The sequence below is a fragment of the Pan troglodytes genome, chromosome X (assembly GCF_028858775.2).
Source record: "Pan troglodytes isolate AG18354 chromosome X, NHGRI_mPanTro3-v2.0_pri, whole genome shotgun sequence".
Taxonomy (NCBI): Eukaryota; Metazoa; Chordata; class Mammalia; order Primates; family Hominidae; genus Pan; species Pan troglodytes.
In genome coordinates, this window is record NC_072421.2 from 106,936,109 (window position 1) to 106,955,641 (window position 19,533).

The window sequence follows — 19,533 nt, forward strand, 5'->3', positions numbered from 1 at the left end:
TTTTGTGATACTATGCTGAATGGCATACTTCTTTGTGCAGATAAGATTAATGGCAGAGGGTATCCCAGAAAGCAATAATAGTAGAGAGTGAGCAGATCACATGCCTATATATAATTTATGAGTCTGATGCTTAAATAGGTCACATTCTCTATTTCTTGATTTTTGAACTTGCACACATAAGTCTGGTAGGAAAGGGCTCGGAACTGCACAGTTGAATGACAAGAGGAAGAGTTACCTGCAATCTGTGTTAACCTTTAAAATTGAACCTCTGTATCTTCAATTGAACCAGTAGACTTATTTCACATGAAGACATATAATTCAACAGGTTCCTCATATTCTCCATACCTCCAAATGTGCCTTTCTTAGAATTAAAGCAATCCAGAGCTAGCCGTTACCTTTTGGTATTGTCTAGGAGTGCCCCCACCCTCAACTCCAACATCCTTATTTTATAATTAGGAAACAAAGACCTAGAGAGGTACATCGGGACTGGGACAAGAATCTTGGTATTATATTTTCTAGTCCTGTGCTCTCTCTACAACTACATTATGCTTTATTTTACTTTGCTTGCCAATAAAAATTAATCTTAACTACTTCCCAACACTCTACCCCTTAATAGTCTTTGATCAACTAAAGATTACACCTTAGTAGTCTTTGATCAACTAAAGATTACACCTGAGTTAGCCCAGAGTTAAGCTCCTTCTATGAAGACTATCACAAAGTTCCAAGACAGTGGTAAACTCTACCCAGCCCCCAATGTGCTGAAATCTCAACAGCTCAAAATTCAGACAAGATGTAAAACTTGACTCTTCACATAACCCCTGTATCAACCTGAACACTCCCCAACAGAGCAAGGTCAGGGAGGAATCTACTTCCCTTTCATTCTTTATTTTCATATCTCAGCAGGAGTACCTAGATCTGTATATTGAGATATAGACCTCTCCATGAAGGGCAAAGGAGAAAGTGAGAGAATTGCCAAAATCCACACACATTTTGACTTCAGATTCATTTTCTTCTAAAAACTTCCTTTCCTAACCTGACTTCTCCTAACCTGCCAATTTTTCTAGACAGAATTAATTTTATATTCACTAAGAGTTTACACTTTCAGACATTCCGTTTGGATGGAATTCTTGGCTTGGCTTCTTGACTGATTAGGCACAGCCAGCTGCAAGTTTGTGACTACACAGCAATTAAGGAAAATGTATGCTTCCCCTATCTTTTCCCATCAGAACCTCCGATACAAGCCAAATGCCAAAAGGGATCTGGAGGCCAAGAGCTATGTTCTTCTAGGGTAATGCCATCCTTTTCCACCTCGGCCAAAATAGTAAAAAAAATAAAATGAAATAAAACAATTTATTTTTTTTTATTTACAAAAGAACATTCCCTACTATAAGGCTGCCCATCCCTTATAACAGTATACCAATCCCTTAGTAACAGTAATAGCCCTCTTACTATTCATTTTTCTCACTCATATGGTAAAAAGTGATGACTTTTTATTCTCATGTCAAAATTTATGCACAAGTGAAAAAAACTATCATGGTGAGCAAGATTTTAAAGCCCTAGGTACTTTGTTTACCTGAAGGTAGCACTGCTTAGCTATTTATGGTAATTTTGTGAGGCCTGGTATGCTTTAGTCACCCAAATATGGTTTATGTCCCAGTAGGCATAGGTGGAGGTCTTATAGACTACACTGGACTATTGCAAAGCCTATATAAATAAAAGCCTCATTCAATCCAAAATTGAGCTATGTGTATCATTTTGATATGTTAGAGCTAAAACATCTAGGCAATTGATATGAACTGTCATTTTGACATGGATACCACCAAAGAAGTGGGGATTTTACAAATAGGTTTATTGCTTTTGACTGAAACTTTACTATATTTTGCTACATTTAGACAATAACTTCTAGTCATCTACTTTTACTACTAAACATCCATTTCTCGATAAAACATTCTGTCACAAAAGTGAATACTTTTTTCTTAGTATTGGGTTATATATTAGGATTGCTTCCTAGCTTGTATTTTAACATCTATACTTTCTACTTAAGGCAGGAAATTTTATACAAGGCATGTTGAGTATGGCAAATCCAGACAAATTCCACTACCATGAGTCCTAGGGTCCTTTGGTGTCTCCAAAAATGGGGACTAATATCAACAAATTTTTATGTCACAAGGGTGGAGTGTAGGCTTCAGCCACAGTGACAGTTTTGGCTTTCGGCAATATGTTTCCAGGAACACAATATTAACTTTACAAAAAGATCTGATGATTTAAACAAGTAAGAATTAGGGTTATAATTGAAAATTAAATCAAACAGCTGAACAATTAATTTGACTCCAACTGCTCAGGGTAGTACCATGTAAATCCATTCTCACCCAGCCAACTAATTAAATATACCTTTCAATTTCACATTCAGGCAGAAGAGCAGTTTGGTCACTGAGACAACAATTAATTCTCAAATCTGGCACAGTTGTGTAGCAAGAGTAAACGGCACATGAAGACAACATAATGTATTTGTATACTCTTCCTACATCCACTACCATACTATAAATTACAGTCTAGTGTCTTTACTGTGGCCACATATACTAGCACAAGAAGACACACTAGCTAGCTTTGACAGTACTCTTCCCTACATATTCTCTTCTCCAAGCTTCTGTTTATACTGTTTCCTCTGCCTAGGACACCTCGCCTATGGGGCCAGACAGGTAATATAAAGACGTGAAATATGCTGAGTATAAGACAATATAGAGTGGTGGGAATTGTATCAAACTGCAAAGAACATGCCTTTTCCACAAAACGCAACTACTACTGAGTTATAGCCGATTGTCATGATGAGATCCAAGGTTGACAGATCTTAAAACTTTTAAAGAAAACTCAGAAATCCAGATTTTTATATGTAATTTCACAATTTCAAAATTCTGGCTTTTTTTAAAAATAACTGTGAGGGTGAAACAAAGGTGGTTACCAGTTTGTGACCTAAATAAACCCTATCATTCCTTCATTAAGACTCAGTTTTTGTGCTGAGTTTCTGAAAAGCCTCCCTCCACTGATATGCCTCCTCTGAAGTCCTACCACATTCTAGTTTCTTCGTACAACATGGTGCTCATTGTCTCTCTTGTGTGGTATGATTTGTCTCTCTAACTTAACTGTAATCCTCTTGAAATCTGGGACTACATGTCATCTTTCACAAGGCCTAGCCCCAGGGGTAGGACATAGTGGCACACCTTTAATGAAGATCACCAATTACATTACAATCACAACCAGAGAAGACCTTTTGGTGAAATCCAACTCTTTCACTAGTTGATTAATTCACCAAACCTTCACAAGCACCTACTATATTATAAGCATTATGTCAGGCTAACATTTTAAAAAATATATTGTTGCCCTTGAAGAAATAGCCATCAAATGTTGAGTCCAAATAAACAAAGAACTACATAAAGTCAGAGCTAAACTATTGCTCAAAGTGCACTGCATTCACTTCCACAACACTGTTCTAAGGCTGCACTATTTAATAAAAGTGTAACATGAGCCATATATGTAATTTTAAGTTTTCTAGTAGTCACAATTAATAAACAAAAGGAAACAGGTATCCCAGGGATGAAGCCCACTTGATCATGGTGGATAAGCTTTTTGATGTGCTGCTGGATTTGGTTTGGGACATATCTCAAAATAATAAGAGCTATCTATGACAACCCCACAGCCAATATCATACTGAATGGGCAAAAACTGGAAGCATTCCCTTTGAAAACTGGCACAAGACAGGGATGCCCTCTCTCACCACTCCTATTCAACATAGTGTTGGAAGTTCTGGCCAGGGGAATCAGGCAGGAGAAAGAAATAAAGGGTATTCAGTTAGGAAAAGAGGAAGTCAAATTGTCCCTGTTTGCAGATGACATGATTGTATATTTAGAAAACCCCATCATCTCAGCCCAAAATCTCCTTAAGCTGATAAGGAACTTCAGCAAAGTCTCAGGATACAAAATCAATGTACAAAAATCACAAGCATTCTTATACACCAATAACAGACAAACAGAGAGCCAAATCATGAGTGAACTCCCATTCACAATTGCTTCAAAGAAAATAAAATACCTAGGAATCCAACTTACAAGGGATGTGAAGGACCTCTTCAAGGAGAATTACAAACCACTGCTCAACGAAATAAAAGAGGACACAAACAAATGGAAGAACATTCCATGCTCATGAATAAGAAGAATCAATATCGTGAAAATGGCCATACTGCCCAAGGCAATTTATAGATTCAGTGCCATCCCCATCAAGCTACCGATGACTTTCTTCACAGAATTGGAAAAAACTACTTTAAAGCTCATATGGAACCAAAAAAGACCCCACATTGCCAAGACAATGCTAAGCCAAAAGAACAAAGCTGGAGGCATCACGCTACCTGACTTCAAACTATCCTACAAGGCTACAGTAACCAAAACAGCATGGTACTGGTACCAAAACAGAGATATAGATCAATGGAACAGAACAGAGCCCTCAGAAATAATACTACACATCTACAACCATCTGATCTTTGACAAACCTGACAAAATCAAGAAATGGGGAAAGGATTCCCTATTTAATAAATGGTACTGGGAAAACTGGCTAGCCATATGTAGAAAGCTGAAACTGGATCCCTTCCTTACACCTTACACAAAAATTAATTCAAGATGGATTAAAGACTTAAATGTCAGACTTAAAACCATAAAAAACCCTAGAAGAAAACCTAGGCAATACCATTCAGGACATAGGCATGGGCAAGGACTTCATGTCTAAAACACCACAAGCAAAGGCAACAAAAGCCAAAATACACAAATGGGATCTAATTAAACTAAAGAGCTTCTGCACAGCAAAAGAAACTACCATCAGAGTGAACAGGCAACCTACAGAATGGGAGAAAATTTTTGCAATCTACCCATCTGACAAAGGGGTAATATCCAGAATCTACAAAGAACTTAAACAAATTTACAAGAAAAAATCAAACAATCCCATCAAAAAGTGGGAGAAGGATATGAACAGACACTTCTCAAAAGAAGACATTTATGCAGCCAACAGGCACATGAAAAAATGCTCATCATCACTAGCCATCAGAGAAATGCAAATCAAAACCACAATGAGATACCATCTCACACCAGTTAGAATGGTGATCATTAAAAAGTCAGGAAACAACAGGTGCTGGAGAGGATGTGGAGAAATAGGAACACTTTTACACCATTGGTGGGATGTAAAGTAGTTCTACCATTGTGGAAGACAGTGTGGCGATTCCTCAAGGATCTAGAACTAGAAATACCATTTCACCCAGCCATCCCATTACTGGGTATATACCCAAAGGATTATAAATCATGCTGCTATAAAGACACATGCATACGTATGTTTATTGCGGCACTATTCACAATAGCAAAGACTTGGAACCAACCCAAATGTCCATCAACAATAGACTGGATTAAGAAAATGTGGCACATATACACCATGGAATACTATGCAGCCATAAAAAAGGATGAGTTCATGTCCTTTGTAGGGACATGGATGAAGCTGGAAACCATCATTCTCGGCAAACTATCGCAAGGACAGGAAACCAAACATGGCATGTTCTCACTCATAGGTGGGAATTGAACAGTGAGAACACTTGGACACAGGGTGGGGAACACCACACACCGGGGCCTGTCGTGGGGTGGGGGGAGGGGGGAGGGATAGCATTAGGAGATATACCTAATGTAAATGACGAGTTAATGGGTGCAGCACACCAACATGGCACATGTATACATATGTAACAAACCTGCATGTTATGCACATGTACCCTAGAACTTAAAGTATAATAAAAAATAAATAAATAAATAAACAGGTAAAATTAACTTTAATAATATACTTTAACCCAATATATCTAAAATATTTAATTTTGACATTTAATTAACATTTTTAATTTTTTAAATATTTTTTTAAAATTTAATAAGATATTTTACATGTTTTTATACTGTTTTCTAAACCCACTGAGTACTTTACTCTTATAGCACATCACAATTCAGACTAGCCACACGTCAAGTGCTGAGTAATTATTTGTGGCTTGTGGCTACCATATTGGACAGGGCAGCAAAAGAAGAGGATACTCCTTACCTTACTGCCAAAGTGGGGATTGATAAACGTTACATCCTCCAAAGTCAGTAGAATTCTATTGGGTCCTTTGATCAACTGGATTTTATTTATACGACGCCTAAAACAAACATGAAATCAGAGGGTCACAAGGGACTGGGTGTTTTGGCAAAGCCAGGGTTAATTTGCCCTAAGATAGCACTTAAAGAATATACAAGGTATACAAGGTAATTGGGAGGATAATCACACATGGATTTTTACCATAGTACCCACAGGAAAAGAAGGAAGCAACCCTGGCCCGCACAACTTGCAGTTACAAAGACCAAAAAAGAAAAATTAAAATGCTCTTGAAGAGGCACCAAAAGAGAGGTGCGAAGGCTCTGCATGGGAATGGTATCTCAGGCTAATAAAATGGTGATCCCACATCAAGGACACATTCAAAACAACACCTCTGAATACATTTAAGGAACTCAACACCCTTTCTCATATGCCATAGTATTTATCCTAATAATACCAGGGCCAAGAATCATTAATCTCCATTTTATAGACAAAAACACATTAGAGAAACAAAACAAAATTGAGCAAATTGGCATGAGATCTCCTAGCCTGAGGCAGAGCTGGAACTTGAATCCTTACTCCCTGGCTGTGGGCCCAGATTTCTGCCCATAAGACACTTGTCTTGTAAAGTTGCATCTATGTGTTGCCAAAGCAACAGGTTGAAAAGTGGAAAAATTCAGTCAGTTGGTTGCTTTGTCTATATGATTCCAAACAAGTAGGCTGACTGAGTTTTTTTCTTTTACTGAATTGGTCTCTTGTCTGAGCATTACAGACACAGTTTAAACCTGATTCTCTCTAAACATGCCCATTAATTTGTAGTGAATGTAATTATTTTCTACAGGTCAATTACTAGACATATAGGAGTTTATGATGTGTATTCACGCAGTCAGGTAGGTCTGACTGGGTAACTTGAAGACCTGGAGGGAATCTTGATTAGTTGGTATGCTCGTTTTGTTGTTTTGTCTTGGGGGCTCTGACAGCTACAATTTGGCTTTGCTTTTTCCATAACCCCATAATGGTTACTCTGTGGAATGTGTTAAAGCCAAGAGCCATGGTGGAGAAAACAACCACTGAATCAAAATGCTTCGTCAAGTTGCTTTAAGGAGAAGTTTACAATGTCACTGTAGCTTTAAGTATCAGCAACTCAGTTTTTCTCAGTGATTCCACTGGTTTGTAAACAAACAATTAACGTGTTTCTAATTGTCTGCCAACAAATATGTCCCTTATCACTGTGGGAGCTGCTGCCCTGCAGAGAAAATTAAAAGAGCCCTGTAGTGGATTCTTGGGTAGAGCACATGAATCTTTTGGCAAAGTACAGCATCACTCCCTAACTGATCTGTTTCATATGTGTGGTGAATTGTCTTAAAACAGGCACACCTGTAAAAATAATCATGCTACAGAGTACACTCTAGTAGAAAGCAAACTGGACTCCCAATCCAGAGACCTGGGGTGTGGTGCAGATTCTGCCATTAATTAGCCAGGTCCAGGTGACCTTGGATAAATAATTTATCCTCTTCATGGCTCAGTGTCCTCATCTATCTATCAGGATAATAGTCCTTGCATTACCTGCTTTATAGAGTTGTTTTGAAAATCAAATCAGATAATGTATGTGAAAGTGCTCTGAAAAGCATAAAGCATTATAAAAGTATGAGGGATCATTATTATCATTATCATCATTAGTATAACAAAGCACGGGAGAGCTTTATAGAAAGGCAATGCAATCTGGTTCCAGAGGAGTAGAGAGAAAGGAGGAGTTCAAAGAATCCTTTGTTTTGGGGTGGTTGGGTTCTTTGCATGTCTTTCTTTCTGAAAAAAAAACTTAAACAATCAAAACATACAGAAAAGGAAGGAACAGAGAGTTACTCTCCTGCAAGTAATCACCGTCTATTACAGAACCTCATCAGCCGCTCAGCTCTTCTGATTGCAGCCATGGTGGGCAGAGAGAGGGAGGAAGGCAGCAAAGAGGGGGCATCTTTTGTGCTTTGTTAGCTGAAGAACCAAGGACCAAGTGAGTCTGGGAAATGATGTACCTCTTTCCCATCTCTGAGTTTTCTGTGACCATTTGAAGTACGAATTGTCTCAAACTCATTTTCCTCTCCAATCATTTTCCTCTCTAATCATGTCCCTCTCCAATAATTTTCCTCTCCAATCTTTGCCCTTCAGCCCACAAGCTTCAAACAAACCCCTCCCCACTGTTTTTTTCTTTTCTTTTTTCCTTCCTTTTCCAAGAATTGCAGACTAGGCTCACTCAAAGCCCAAAGAACCAGTCCATACAGTGGGAAAGACCAGTGAAAACTGTCAGTTGCGGGGGTTGACAAGTAACATAAACAGCTGAGTGATTCCATTTCCCACATTGCCATGGGACGTTTTGGCATTAGGTAGACAGAGTCTGTCACTCCTCAAATCTCTCTAGAGAGGGAAGCTTTTTGATTGGATAGAGTTTATTTTCGCTAAGAATCTAATGATGTTAATTAAATACTTTATTCTTTGGCAGCAGCTAAGTTAAAGATATTAAATTTCTGTTCTTAGCAGGAATATGTCCCAGTTACAGAAATTAAAAGAAAAACTTCCTTTGAACTAGTGTCTTTATCAAGTGTTTTAACAATTCATAAGCTACCTACGACTCTGTGTGACTTTATCAAATTTCTAATACTGGGGAAATTGGATAATAGAAGTTTTCACAGCTATGCCAACATTTTAAACACTAAGAGTAACACCTGTTATGGTTTCAATCCAGGATTTCCCAGACTTATTAAAATATCAGAGCTGGGAGGGCTCTTAAACATCATCTAATCCAATTTCTTCATTGCACAAATAAGAAAATTCTGGCCAAGAAAGGTTAGGGGGCTTACCCAAGGTCACACAGCTATTTAATACACTATAGAGATTTTTTCTTACAACTCACCAAAACAGCCTCACTCCATTCCCTACCAATCCATGACATATTGTTGTCAGGACCACCCTTACTAAGAGGTGACAATGATGTGGTTTGCAGGGTGGCAATGGGAAAATGGGATGGTTATAATTTATTTTATTTTTCACTTTCCCCCAATTGTTCCAGTATGGAGAGGGTCCAAGTGTTAAAATGCAAAGTTTATAGGAAAGAGGTGTCATGTTAGGCCATCTTCAGCCACTTATCCCTGATTCTGAAGTAGCTCATTAGATTATTTGATCATGTACTAAGGGATCTGAGAGAGGAAGACAAAACTTGATGATAATAAAGATGTTGATGATTAGACAGGATAACTTTTGCCCAAGGAAGCAAGATGGTAGAAATCTAGAATGTGATACCCTGGACAAAAGGCATGAGTATCAAAGTGAAGATCCTGAGCTTCCAACAATCAGCAAGAGAGTTCCTTGTGTCTGGGAAGGGGTTGAGATTTTACCATTTATTGAGCACCTACTGAGTCACATATTGTTCTAGGTGCTTTACTTATTTTAGTTTACTTAATCCCCATTATAATCCTATGAGTTCATACCATTATTGCTAGAGCTTGGATTCTAGCAAAATCTGCCTAATTCTTGGAATTCATTAAAATATCTCAATTCCATTCCCTATCATCACATATCATTTGGGCAAGGAGATGGTTATAGGAGACTCTGCTAGGAGAAAGGAGAACAACGATAGGGAGTAGACAGGCCCTAAAGTACTAGTTCTCTTATTTCACCATTGTGTTGAGAGCCAGATCTATTCACAGGCAACAACACTGACAACACAGCTGAGGAAGTTATTCTTGGCATCATGAAAACACTTCACTCTAAATGGGGCCTGTAGGAATGGTAAACCACTGTGGAAAAAAGAAAATCAGTGGGTCATGTAATGAGGCAATTGTACTGAAACAGGACTTCCTGGAAATCAGTATTAACAAGGCTAATATGGGCTTGTATTTTTTATATACAAAAATAACAAAAAATGTACCTTATAAAGTAAGCAAATCCATTAATAGACAGCAGGGCTACAAGCAAAGTAAGGCAGACCATCATGGCAAAGGCAGGGTCGATGCCTGCAGAGAGTGAGAGGAAGAGGAAGAATGGCATTATCAGAGAGAGGCAGTAAATAAAGGGCACCACAGAGTGACTCCTCATGCTTTCTGGTGACTATAATATCAAGCCACATCTACCTAACCTAATTCCATTTTTTCTCAGCACAGTCTGTCTTGTTGACTTTATGGACACAGAAAGCAATTTCACTGTTGTGAAGCAAAACCACTAACCACTCTGACAATAACAAATCACATGAATTAAGGCTGACCAGAGTGTTTCTTTGGAGGAAAGAGTCCACAAATGGAAAACTTTGAGTACCTTAATTTAAGTTGGACAGCAATAGAGTTCTTGAGAATAAATATGTTATCTCACCAGTGAAAGTTAAGTATTATCTTGCCTTCATAAAATAAAAGGCCTTTTTAATTCACCTGAGCCCATATGAGTTATAGATGAAAAACGTGGTACTTCTCCTTCAAAGGTGAGGGTAAGTCTGGTTTTGATAATTAGTGTTTTCATCAGAATGTAAATTAGTCTCCATAAAATCTAAATATTTGGATAGATTAGTAAGATTTTTTGGGGAAATATGATGTGAGTGAAGAGGTAGTTGGGTATATCATGTTAAAGCAAAGTAGAAATCAAAGCCCCTTTCAAACAGATGCATTTGGTTTTAAAAGTGTATGGTATACAGTTGTGTAATAACAATATGGGTCCTTCCAACGATCCCCTCTGGCTCTGAGAGATTGGACAAAGTTTCCCCTCTTCCACAAGCTAGAGGAGTTCTACCAGTCAATCAAACTGCAAGTATTTACTGGATACCTACTGTGTTGGGCAGTTGGGCAGCATAAAAATTATTAGCTATGGTCCCTACCCTCAACAAGCAATATATTTGGGAGTGGAAGTGGAGAGACAATCAGTACACAAGAAACAATTGAAAAGCAATTTTGTGCCAAGCTGTTAGGTACAGACTTTTACTTCAATGGGAGTTCACAGAGGAGAGAGTATAGATACGGTATTTCTGTGGTAGGACCTGATTGGCAGGATTTGGAAACATCAAGGGATGGATAGGGGACCTTGAAAGCAGGAGAAACAATCATAGGTCATAGCCTACTAAAGAGCAAGAAGAAGGCTAATGTCTTCCTCTTTTTAGAGTAAGCTCTTTGGGAAAGAGTGGGATTCTTTTTGAAAAGAGTGGTGGGGAGGCTTTTAAATTGTGGATGGTTATTCAAGGCTGCAAAGTACCTCTCATTGTTCTTATTATTTTAAATTAACTAGATAGAGTGCCAAGAAGTGTATGTCACTCGAATGCAAATGACTGATTTTATGAGTGTTTCAATATTAAAATATGCCTTCTCCTAAAGAGGTTCCCTTGTAACCCAAGCTGAGCCAAATTGACTACTAGTGATTTTGCATTCCTTACCTCCATGGCAGATCTTCCCTTCTGCAAACCAGCATTTTGCATCTGCTCTAGGGGGCCTGCCACCAGGGAAGTGAATAGGGGTGCCTCCGAAACGTAGCAGCTCCATTTCCATGTCCACAGTGTAGGTGCTATGGAGTTCCCATTCTTTCAAGTTGGTGTCCAGGATTACATATTCTGAAATTCCATTTCCATTTGAATCTGTCCTCATCAACTGGTTGAATCCATAGAACTGCATGTTTCTGGAATGCTGAACCAGGCTGGCAGCACCAGCCTGTCCATTTTCTTTCATAGCATTATTCATGGCTTGTGCGATAAAGTAAATTGAATTGTAGATGGTTCCAAACAACGGTGAAACCTATTTTGAAAAATTACAATTATCTTGAGCCCTGGTCGCCCTAGAGCGATCTCAGAGTATATTCCAAGCCTGTGTTCATTATTATGGTCTGCACATCTGAGTGAAGTAGAGCTATGAAGACCCAGAGGAAAAAAATTGTTTCTAAGGACTTGCTTGGTTTCTCCCCTGAATTTTTCTGTTTTTTTTTTCCCCCAGGCTGTCACATCTTTAAATATATCAAATATGACAATTTTATGAGCAAACCAAGTCATACACAATATATTTTTATGCTCCTAAACTAAGAAAATGATTTAGAATTATAAAGGGCACTTAAGAAAACAAGTATAGAATAGACAAGGGGAGTTCAAAGGAAATATGCCAGGTTAATTACTGGTGCACTATGCATGGTAAAATCATTTTGCTGGCACTACTAGAGTGGTAGGTGTGTGTGGAAAGACTGTAAATAATGTGTCTCCACAGTCCATGTCTGTATCCTGTCTTAGTTCAAAATGGCTATTTTTCTAGACACATGCTCCCCAGAGAAAGTGAACATTAGAATTCAGTTTTAAACACATACCTACACATACACACATGTATGCACACGCAGACATCCACCCTGACACATACGCACCCAGCTATCTAGAGCCAAAGTTTGTAGAGTATAGAGAATGTGAATTTTAGTCAGAAAACCTATTGGTGTGCAAAGTGGCAAAGCTTCAACAAGAAGCCACTTTAAAACAGTAAGACTGCTAAGGTGGATAGCATAACTATGCCTGCTAAATAAATATGGTAAAAGCAACAATGTTTTTGTATACTATGCCCAGATGTACTGCCCATTAACCTTGTAAGTTTATTTTTGGATAAAATCTTGTATCTTTTTTTCCAAAAAGGTAGAGAGGATGACCAAACAATTCCTCCCTTCTCTGTACCTCCCCCGACATGGCCCCTCACACACGCGGCCATGGCTTCATGGTTTTCCATGTCACTTCACTTCTAGGATGGAGTTCAAGAAAGCTATGGTCATGCCATTTTACTGAGCATCAGGGAAAGCTGATACTTGCTACTTTGGTTTCACAAGATCTAGAAAGCTAAGCTCCTGTAACAACCTTCATGTGAAAAAAAAGGGCTTAAAATTGAGTGAATCATTTTTTATTAGAAATAAAAGTCAAGATGCAGAGAGGTGTAGCAGATAGCAAGACACTGCCATGTCTTGTTAATGTAGAGTGGGAGTTTTCAACACCAGCTGCACATTAGAATTACCTGAAGAGTGTCAAAAATAGCAATGCCAAACCGAACCCAGACCAACAAAAAGAGATGCTTTTAGTTTGATACCCCAGTAATCAGCATTATTAAAAGCTCCTCAAAGATTCTAATATGCATGCAGGATTTTAAGACATCAGTATAGAAGAAGATACCCTGTCCTGTGATCAGTGCCTAATTCCAGAATGTTTGAGAAAGTCATTTATCAGCTTTCTCTGTGCTTCCATTTCTTCCTCTGTGAAATGAGAATACAGAATCATGATTGTCTAAACTTTAGAAGTCATCTTGTCTAACTATCTTACTTTATAGGTAAGAAAGGGAGACACAGAGAAGTTACATGACCTGTCAAGTTCACCTACCTGAGCATAAAATAAGGAGTAAAATCCAGGTCTCCTGTTTCTTAGTTTAGTATTCTTGATTGGAATATATGTCCCCTGTGGTCCCTTCTGGCTCTGAACTCCTGTGAAAATTCTTAATACTTGGTATAGTTCAGGGACAAAATTTAGCTTGTAGACATTTTTATAGCCTGTTTAAGGGTTCTTCATCTCGCTGACGTCCCTCTTCGTATTGGAGTGCCCCACAGCTCAGTCCTTGGTCCTCTTCTCTGTCCACACTAACTTCCTTGGTGATCTCTTTTGCTCTCATGGCCTTAAGTACTAGATCTATGCCATAACTCTCAGATTCATACTTCCAATTCAGACCTATATCCTAAATTCCAGATTGAGATAGTCAATGGCCTACTTTTATATCTCCACTTGGATGTTAAAAATCAACATACCCAATGTTGAACTCATGATATTCACCCCAAATCCTCCTGATCCATCTACAACGAGTCTTGTCAGTCTACATTAATAGCTACTCCATTCTTCTAGTTGTTCAGGCCAAAAGCCTTGCCCCACATAACAGAGTTAACTACTAGCAGAGCAGAAATCAATACCTCAGTCTCCAGAGGGTTTTATTCCAATGATCTTCCTTCATCACCCTGTCTCAAGATGTACTCTGTAGAAATAGATCATGAATGGATGTCATGTGCTGCCACCAAGGTATCCACACTTAGTTGCCTAGCACATGCTGAGCTCCCTTAAGAGGTTTTCACTAATTCCCTCTCCTGACATTCTTGGATGCTGTATTTGATTGTCTTTGTAATTTCTGCAAAACCCTGACTGTTTTCTGGGGGCTTTGGTAGGTTATGACAATAAGTGAAGGATGGAAAGTGGAGTATAAAATCAATACTAGTAAAACAAATAAGTGAAAACACACACACACACACACACACACACACAGGGCAGCAAGCTCCTGAAAGCAAACAGAATGCTAGTGTTCTGTTTTGAAAGGCACAGAGCCTTCTGAGAAAGAAACTGCATCTACCTACAGCCAAAAGTGAAGATTAAAACTCAAAAACAATATTCCCACCTCTGAGTTGATCCAACACACTGGGTTTTCAGCTGGCCAGGCTGTACTGGTCTTTGTGCTCTGATTGACCCATTGGAGCTGACTGACAGAAACTCCCCAAGACGACTGAAACCTGAAGCCTGTTCTTCAGGATTCTCTAGCCTAGACAACACATGTACTCACAGCCACAAAAGTATGGTAGAGAGACTTATAGCATAGCTATAGCAACAGCATTGACTTGCAAAAGAGGGGCTGTCACAATGGTCCACTGTCACTTCAAGGCCTTGGAGTTGTGCTGTAGTTGGTTTGAGTTCCTGCTTCACCCATGGTGCCCTTCAGCAAAGGGAATTGCCTCTTCCCAAACATCAAGGGCACACAATGTTAGCATCACTCACAAAAGGTCTCTAGTTGCACTTGCCACAAATAACGAGAAAGAGAAAAGGTAAAGGGTGGAACGCAGGAAGAAGAGGCATTCTCTACAGGCCTCTATCCAGCTTCTCACTACAGCTCCAAAAAAGTAAGACAGAATTGGTGGGAACTTCTGTCAGAGAGATGACCTTGTTGACATCACAGTCCAAAATGGTGAGACCACTGATGATTAAGCCCATTGTTTTTGCCTACTGTATAGACCTGAACCTGAAAGAATTAATTATGAATGATAATTAAAACATATCATTGGTTTTTATTCTGTTACTTTAGATAGCTCTACCTGAGGCTTTTAAAGTTTTTATCCAAGAGAATAAGGTCTGGATCAGGAACAGTAATATATGAATTTGTTCAGTATAATGGTTCGTGCTGTTTTTAAGTTGACTACCATCAGTTCAGATTTACTGTGTCTGAGAAGACACAAAACTGCCATCCAAAGAATTTTATCCTCAGAAGTGTACATTAAAACATGCCTAGCTTGAAAAGCCATCACTTGAAGGACAAAATGGCACATCAATTTTGAACAAAAAGTCAGGCACATGCACAGTTCAAGAAACCAAAGGATAATTGAATTCTTGTTATTAAAGGCAGTACCTCCAATAATGCATGATCTCAACCCTTGGGCATAGTCAAGAGATGGATAAAAGACCAATGTGTTTGATGTGATGCACATCAACACAAAACCCTTATTTTGTATAGAATGGGGTAGAAAGACAATCTTAGCCACTGTGAGCTGCAGGCAACCTTTTCTGACAACCTTGTTTGGTGGGCCCCATTCTGGAATATTCCAGTCCTAACCACATCTGCTGCAGCCTAGAATTCCCCTGCCAGGCACCCATATTTAGGGTAATAGAAAACAATAGCAATAAAGAGCATAAGGTCCCCAAGCTTTCTAAGAAATCCTGAGGATTTCCTTTGCTTAATCAAATAACTGTACATTTGGAAAAATATCCAAAATGTGTGTTCCAGCCATATACATTTGTGGCCAATAGAATTTAACTGAAAACAAGCATTGGGAATACAATGAAAAGGAAGAATGTAGGCATCAAACCCTAATTCATAATTCTAATTTGGCCAAAATATAAAGGTACAAAGTTATAATCCTTGCCGAATCATCCTGAGACTAAATTAAGAAGTTCATCACTGGTGTCCCCACCCCTCAGATCTCCCTATTCTGATTTATTGTTCTCTTTTCACAGGTTCTCATAAGGCCCTAGTACCTCCTATATTACAGGAAAACAATTCAATAAATCTATTCAAATCAAAGTATTAGTCACTTAGCAATGTTACTTTGCCTGAGTAAAGCATTGGCATTAGATATTATTAGCACAGTGGAATAAAACACAACAAGCCTAATGTGTGGTTAAATGATCAGGATCTGGTAGCAGACTTGGGTTGGAATCCCAGCTCTGCCACTTCCCAGCTGTATGACCTTGAGCAAGTTACCTTGAGCCTTAGTTTCCTCAACCACAAAATGTAGATATTAATATCTAATTTGTAGGTGTTGTCTGAGGATCCCATTGGATCATTTATGTAAACGACCTGGTACAGAGTAAACACTGAATATACAACAGCTGCTATTATTTGTATTTCAGAAGAGGAGCACAGGGCTCTGGTAACATTATCCTGGAAGTATAATGTTCAAGTCCCTTGTCCTAGTTTTGAACTGGTGACCAAGAAGTACTAGAGTCCCAATTTTAGATCCAATTTCCTTAGCACCTGAAATGGAAAAACTGTTCTCCTTCATTGGGGGAAAGATCTCATTTCTATTTTGATCTCTATTATATCCCCTGCAGAGTGCCTGACCCACAATAATAATAATAACCACAACTTTAATAATAATAATGGCTAACATTAATTGAGGGGTTATCAGGTGCCAGGCAAACTATTTAGTGTGTTAATTCATTTAATCCTCACAAGAGCCCTATTAGTTAGGTACTATTGTTATTTTCAATTTTAAAAATGAGGAAAAGAAGACGTGGAGAGCTTAAGTAAACTTAAGGCAGTCTGCCTTCAAAACTCATGATCTTAACCTTCATATTAAATCTGAGCTTAATAAATACTTACTAACTTAATTAATAGGCTTTGGTGAACTCACCAGTAAAATAATATCACATGCACCCTTTTGTGACTTATTTTTTCCTTCATGACTTTCCATAGACTTCCTGATTAAAAATAATGAAATCAAGATTTTTTTTTACTTCACTCTCTTTCTCCTCTCAAACATCACTCTCAAACAAAGAGAACAAGGAACAGAAACACTAAATCTCCATATCTAATGGTATTAGGAAACATCTGTAACCCTGTACCACAGAATCTGAAAATAAAAAGTTGCTACAAACATGGCAACTGATTTAGCAAAGTGGAGAACAGTCAAACCTAAATGCTTGCAGAGGGAATTACTGATAAGCAACAAGCAGATCTGCCCCTTAAGAATCCTGGAAAGAGTAATTACAACCACCAAGTACTGTAGAAGTGAAGGTGAGGCCAAACACTAAAAGAGCGAGAGCTCTTTGCATGTCTGTGTAATAAACATGTAGACATCCCCCATACCCACCTCTACCAGGAGGTGCAGACGTCTATAGGAAACAGATTAAATTGATTCAGAGCAGCTCCAGAGCTGGGGCACTAGACGAAAAGGAAGTTGGAAATGAGGTGGAGCACAAAAAAACAGTGATGAAGTTAAAGTTTTCATGCTTAATGGTGAGAATCCCAGTCTCCTCCCAACATTGCTTCCGGAATACTGACAGCTATGATTATGACTCCCAAGAAGATTAGAAGACTCTTCTCTGAAGAAAAAGACTAGCTCAAGAGCCAAGGCCTACAGATATTGACCAAAAGAAGCAAACAAAAAGCAACTGTTTAGCCAATTGCCCTGTACTGAAGCCCACTTGTCAACATATCCATCATGCACATAAACCTTCAAATCTGCAGACATCTAAGGAAAACTTTCAACATGAAATAAAAACATGAAAAATTAGGAACTGAGGAAAAAACGGATAAAATAGAAAGCAGAAGAAAACTTCAAAAAAACTATAATGAGTACCTCAAGAAAATAGGAAAAATACTATATTGATAACAACAAGAATGAACTCTTGGAAATTAAAAATATAACTAAATCATTCTTAAGAATTAGTAAAAGTGTTAGAACACAAAGATGAGAAACTCTCCCAGAAAGGAAAACTAAAAACAAAAATATGGACCATATAAGATAAATAATAAGACAATTAAAAGATCAACCAAGGACATCTTATATCTTATATATCTTATAGTATTTCCAGAGAGAAGAAAGACAATGTTGTTGAAGAAATTATCAAATAAACAATAGAAGAAAATTTCTCAGAAGGAATCAGCTTCTAGATTGAAAGGCTCCACCAATACAGCATATTATGTGTCAAAGACTCATACATCATCATGAAATTTCATAGCATCAGAAATAAAGAGAACATTTTAAAAGTTTCTGAGAGAACAAAGAGGAATGGAAATAGGTTGTATCAAAAGATTAGGAATAAGAATGACATTGGTGTTCTCAACACCAACAGTGGAAATTGGAAGACAATGTGACATGTCTTCAAAGGACTGAGGGAAAATGATTTCTACCCTAGATTTGTATACTCATTCAAACTATCAATCAATAGTGAAGATGAAATAATGACTTTTCGGACATGCAAAATCTCAAAAATTTACCTCCTGTAAAAAGCTACTACAGGATGTGCTCCACAAAAATGACAGATTAAACCAAGAATATAGGTCATGAGATTCATAAAACATAGATCCTGCAGAGGAGAGAAAGAAAGAGACGTTTAAGAATTATGAAAATAGAAAACTAGCATAATATTAATAGCTGTGCAGCAGCCTTAGGGAGCAAAAGGTTTAGATTGGAATAGGAAGACAGAGAGCCCCAGCAAAAACAAATGAAATTCATAAGGTATTTAATAGGCTTTACTATGCATAAAATTGTTTTGACAGGATTTTACAGCCTTATCAGAAAGTATGGAAAGACTTAGGCATTCAAATTAAGGTAAACAAATTAAAAATCGAAGTAATTATTAACCCCAGTAAAAATGAAGTTACATGTGACAAGAATTATAACCATATTATTTCATGTGGATTAGCAATAAATTATATTTACATAGTTACTATGTTAAAAATACTAAATATGGATTTAACTATAAATTGGGACATAACCATATTTAAGGTTTAAAGGAGAGTAAGGAAGTACAAAAAGACTAAGAGTGCTCCTCAACTATAATAGTAATACAACAAATAATGCTCAAAATTGATTAATCGAGAGTCACCAGTAGCAGCATAGCATTTAGAAACATAGAAGTAAATACCAGAATAAAGAGCTAAAAAAATATGAAAGTGGTTGCTTCTGATGAAGGGAAGAAAGGAGGCCTTATAGACTGCTTTGTTATTGATATAAACCTTTTAGCATTTCTTGACTTTTAAAACTATGTGTTTGTATCGCTTTGATAGCTTTTTGTTCATTTCATTTTTTACTTGTTAAAGAAGCAAGGGTACAAATTAAGAGATGTTGCAGACCACTGCTGTAGGCAATGCTCCTTGTACATAGAAATCT

At 37.9% G+C, this 19,533-nt stretch overlaps 1 protein-coding gene across 1 annotated transcript in view; it reads right to left on the reverse strand.

Annotated features, from left to right (window-relative positions):
- Nucleotides 1–19,533, reverse strand: part of GUCY2F (guanylate cyclase 2F, retinal) — a 109,896-nt gene that overhangs the window by 69,744 nt on the left and 20,619 nt on the right. The window contains exons 4-6 of the mRNA XM_016944344.2: nt 11,540–11,894; nt 10,058–10,142; nt 6,106–6,202 (exon numbers count right to left, since the gene is read on the reverse strand). Of these exons, the coding sequence (XP_016799833.1) occupies nt 6,106–6,202; nt 10,058–10,142; nt 11,540–11,894 (537 nt within the window). The remainder of the gene's footprint in view (nt 1–6,105; nt 6,203–10,057; nt 10,143–11,539; nt 11,895–19,533) is intronic.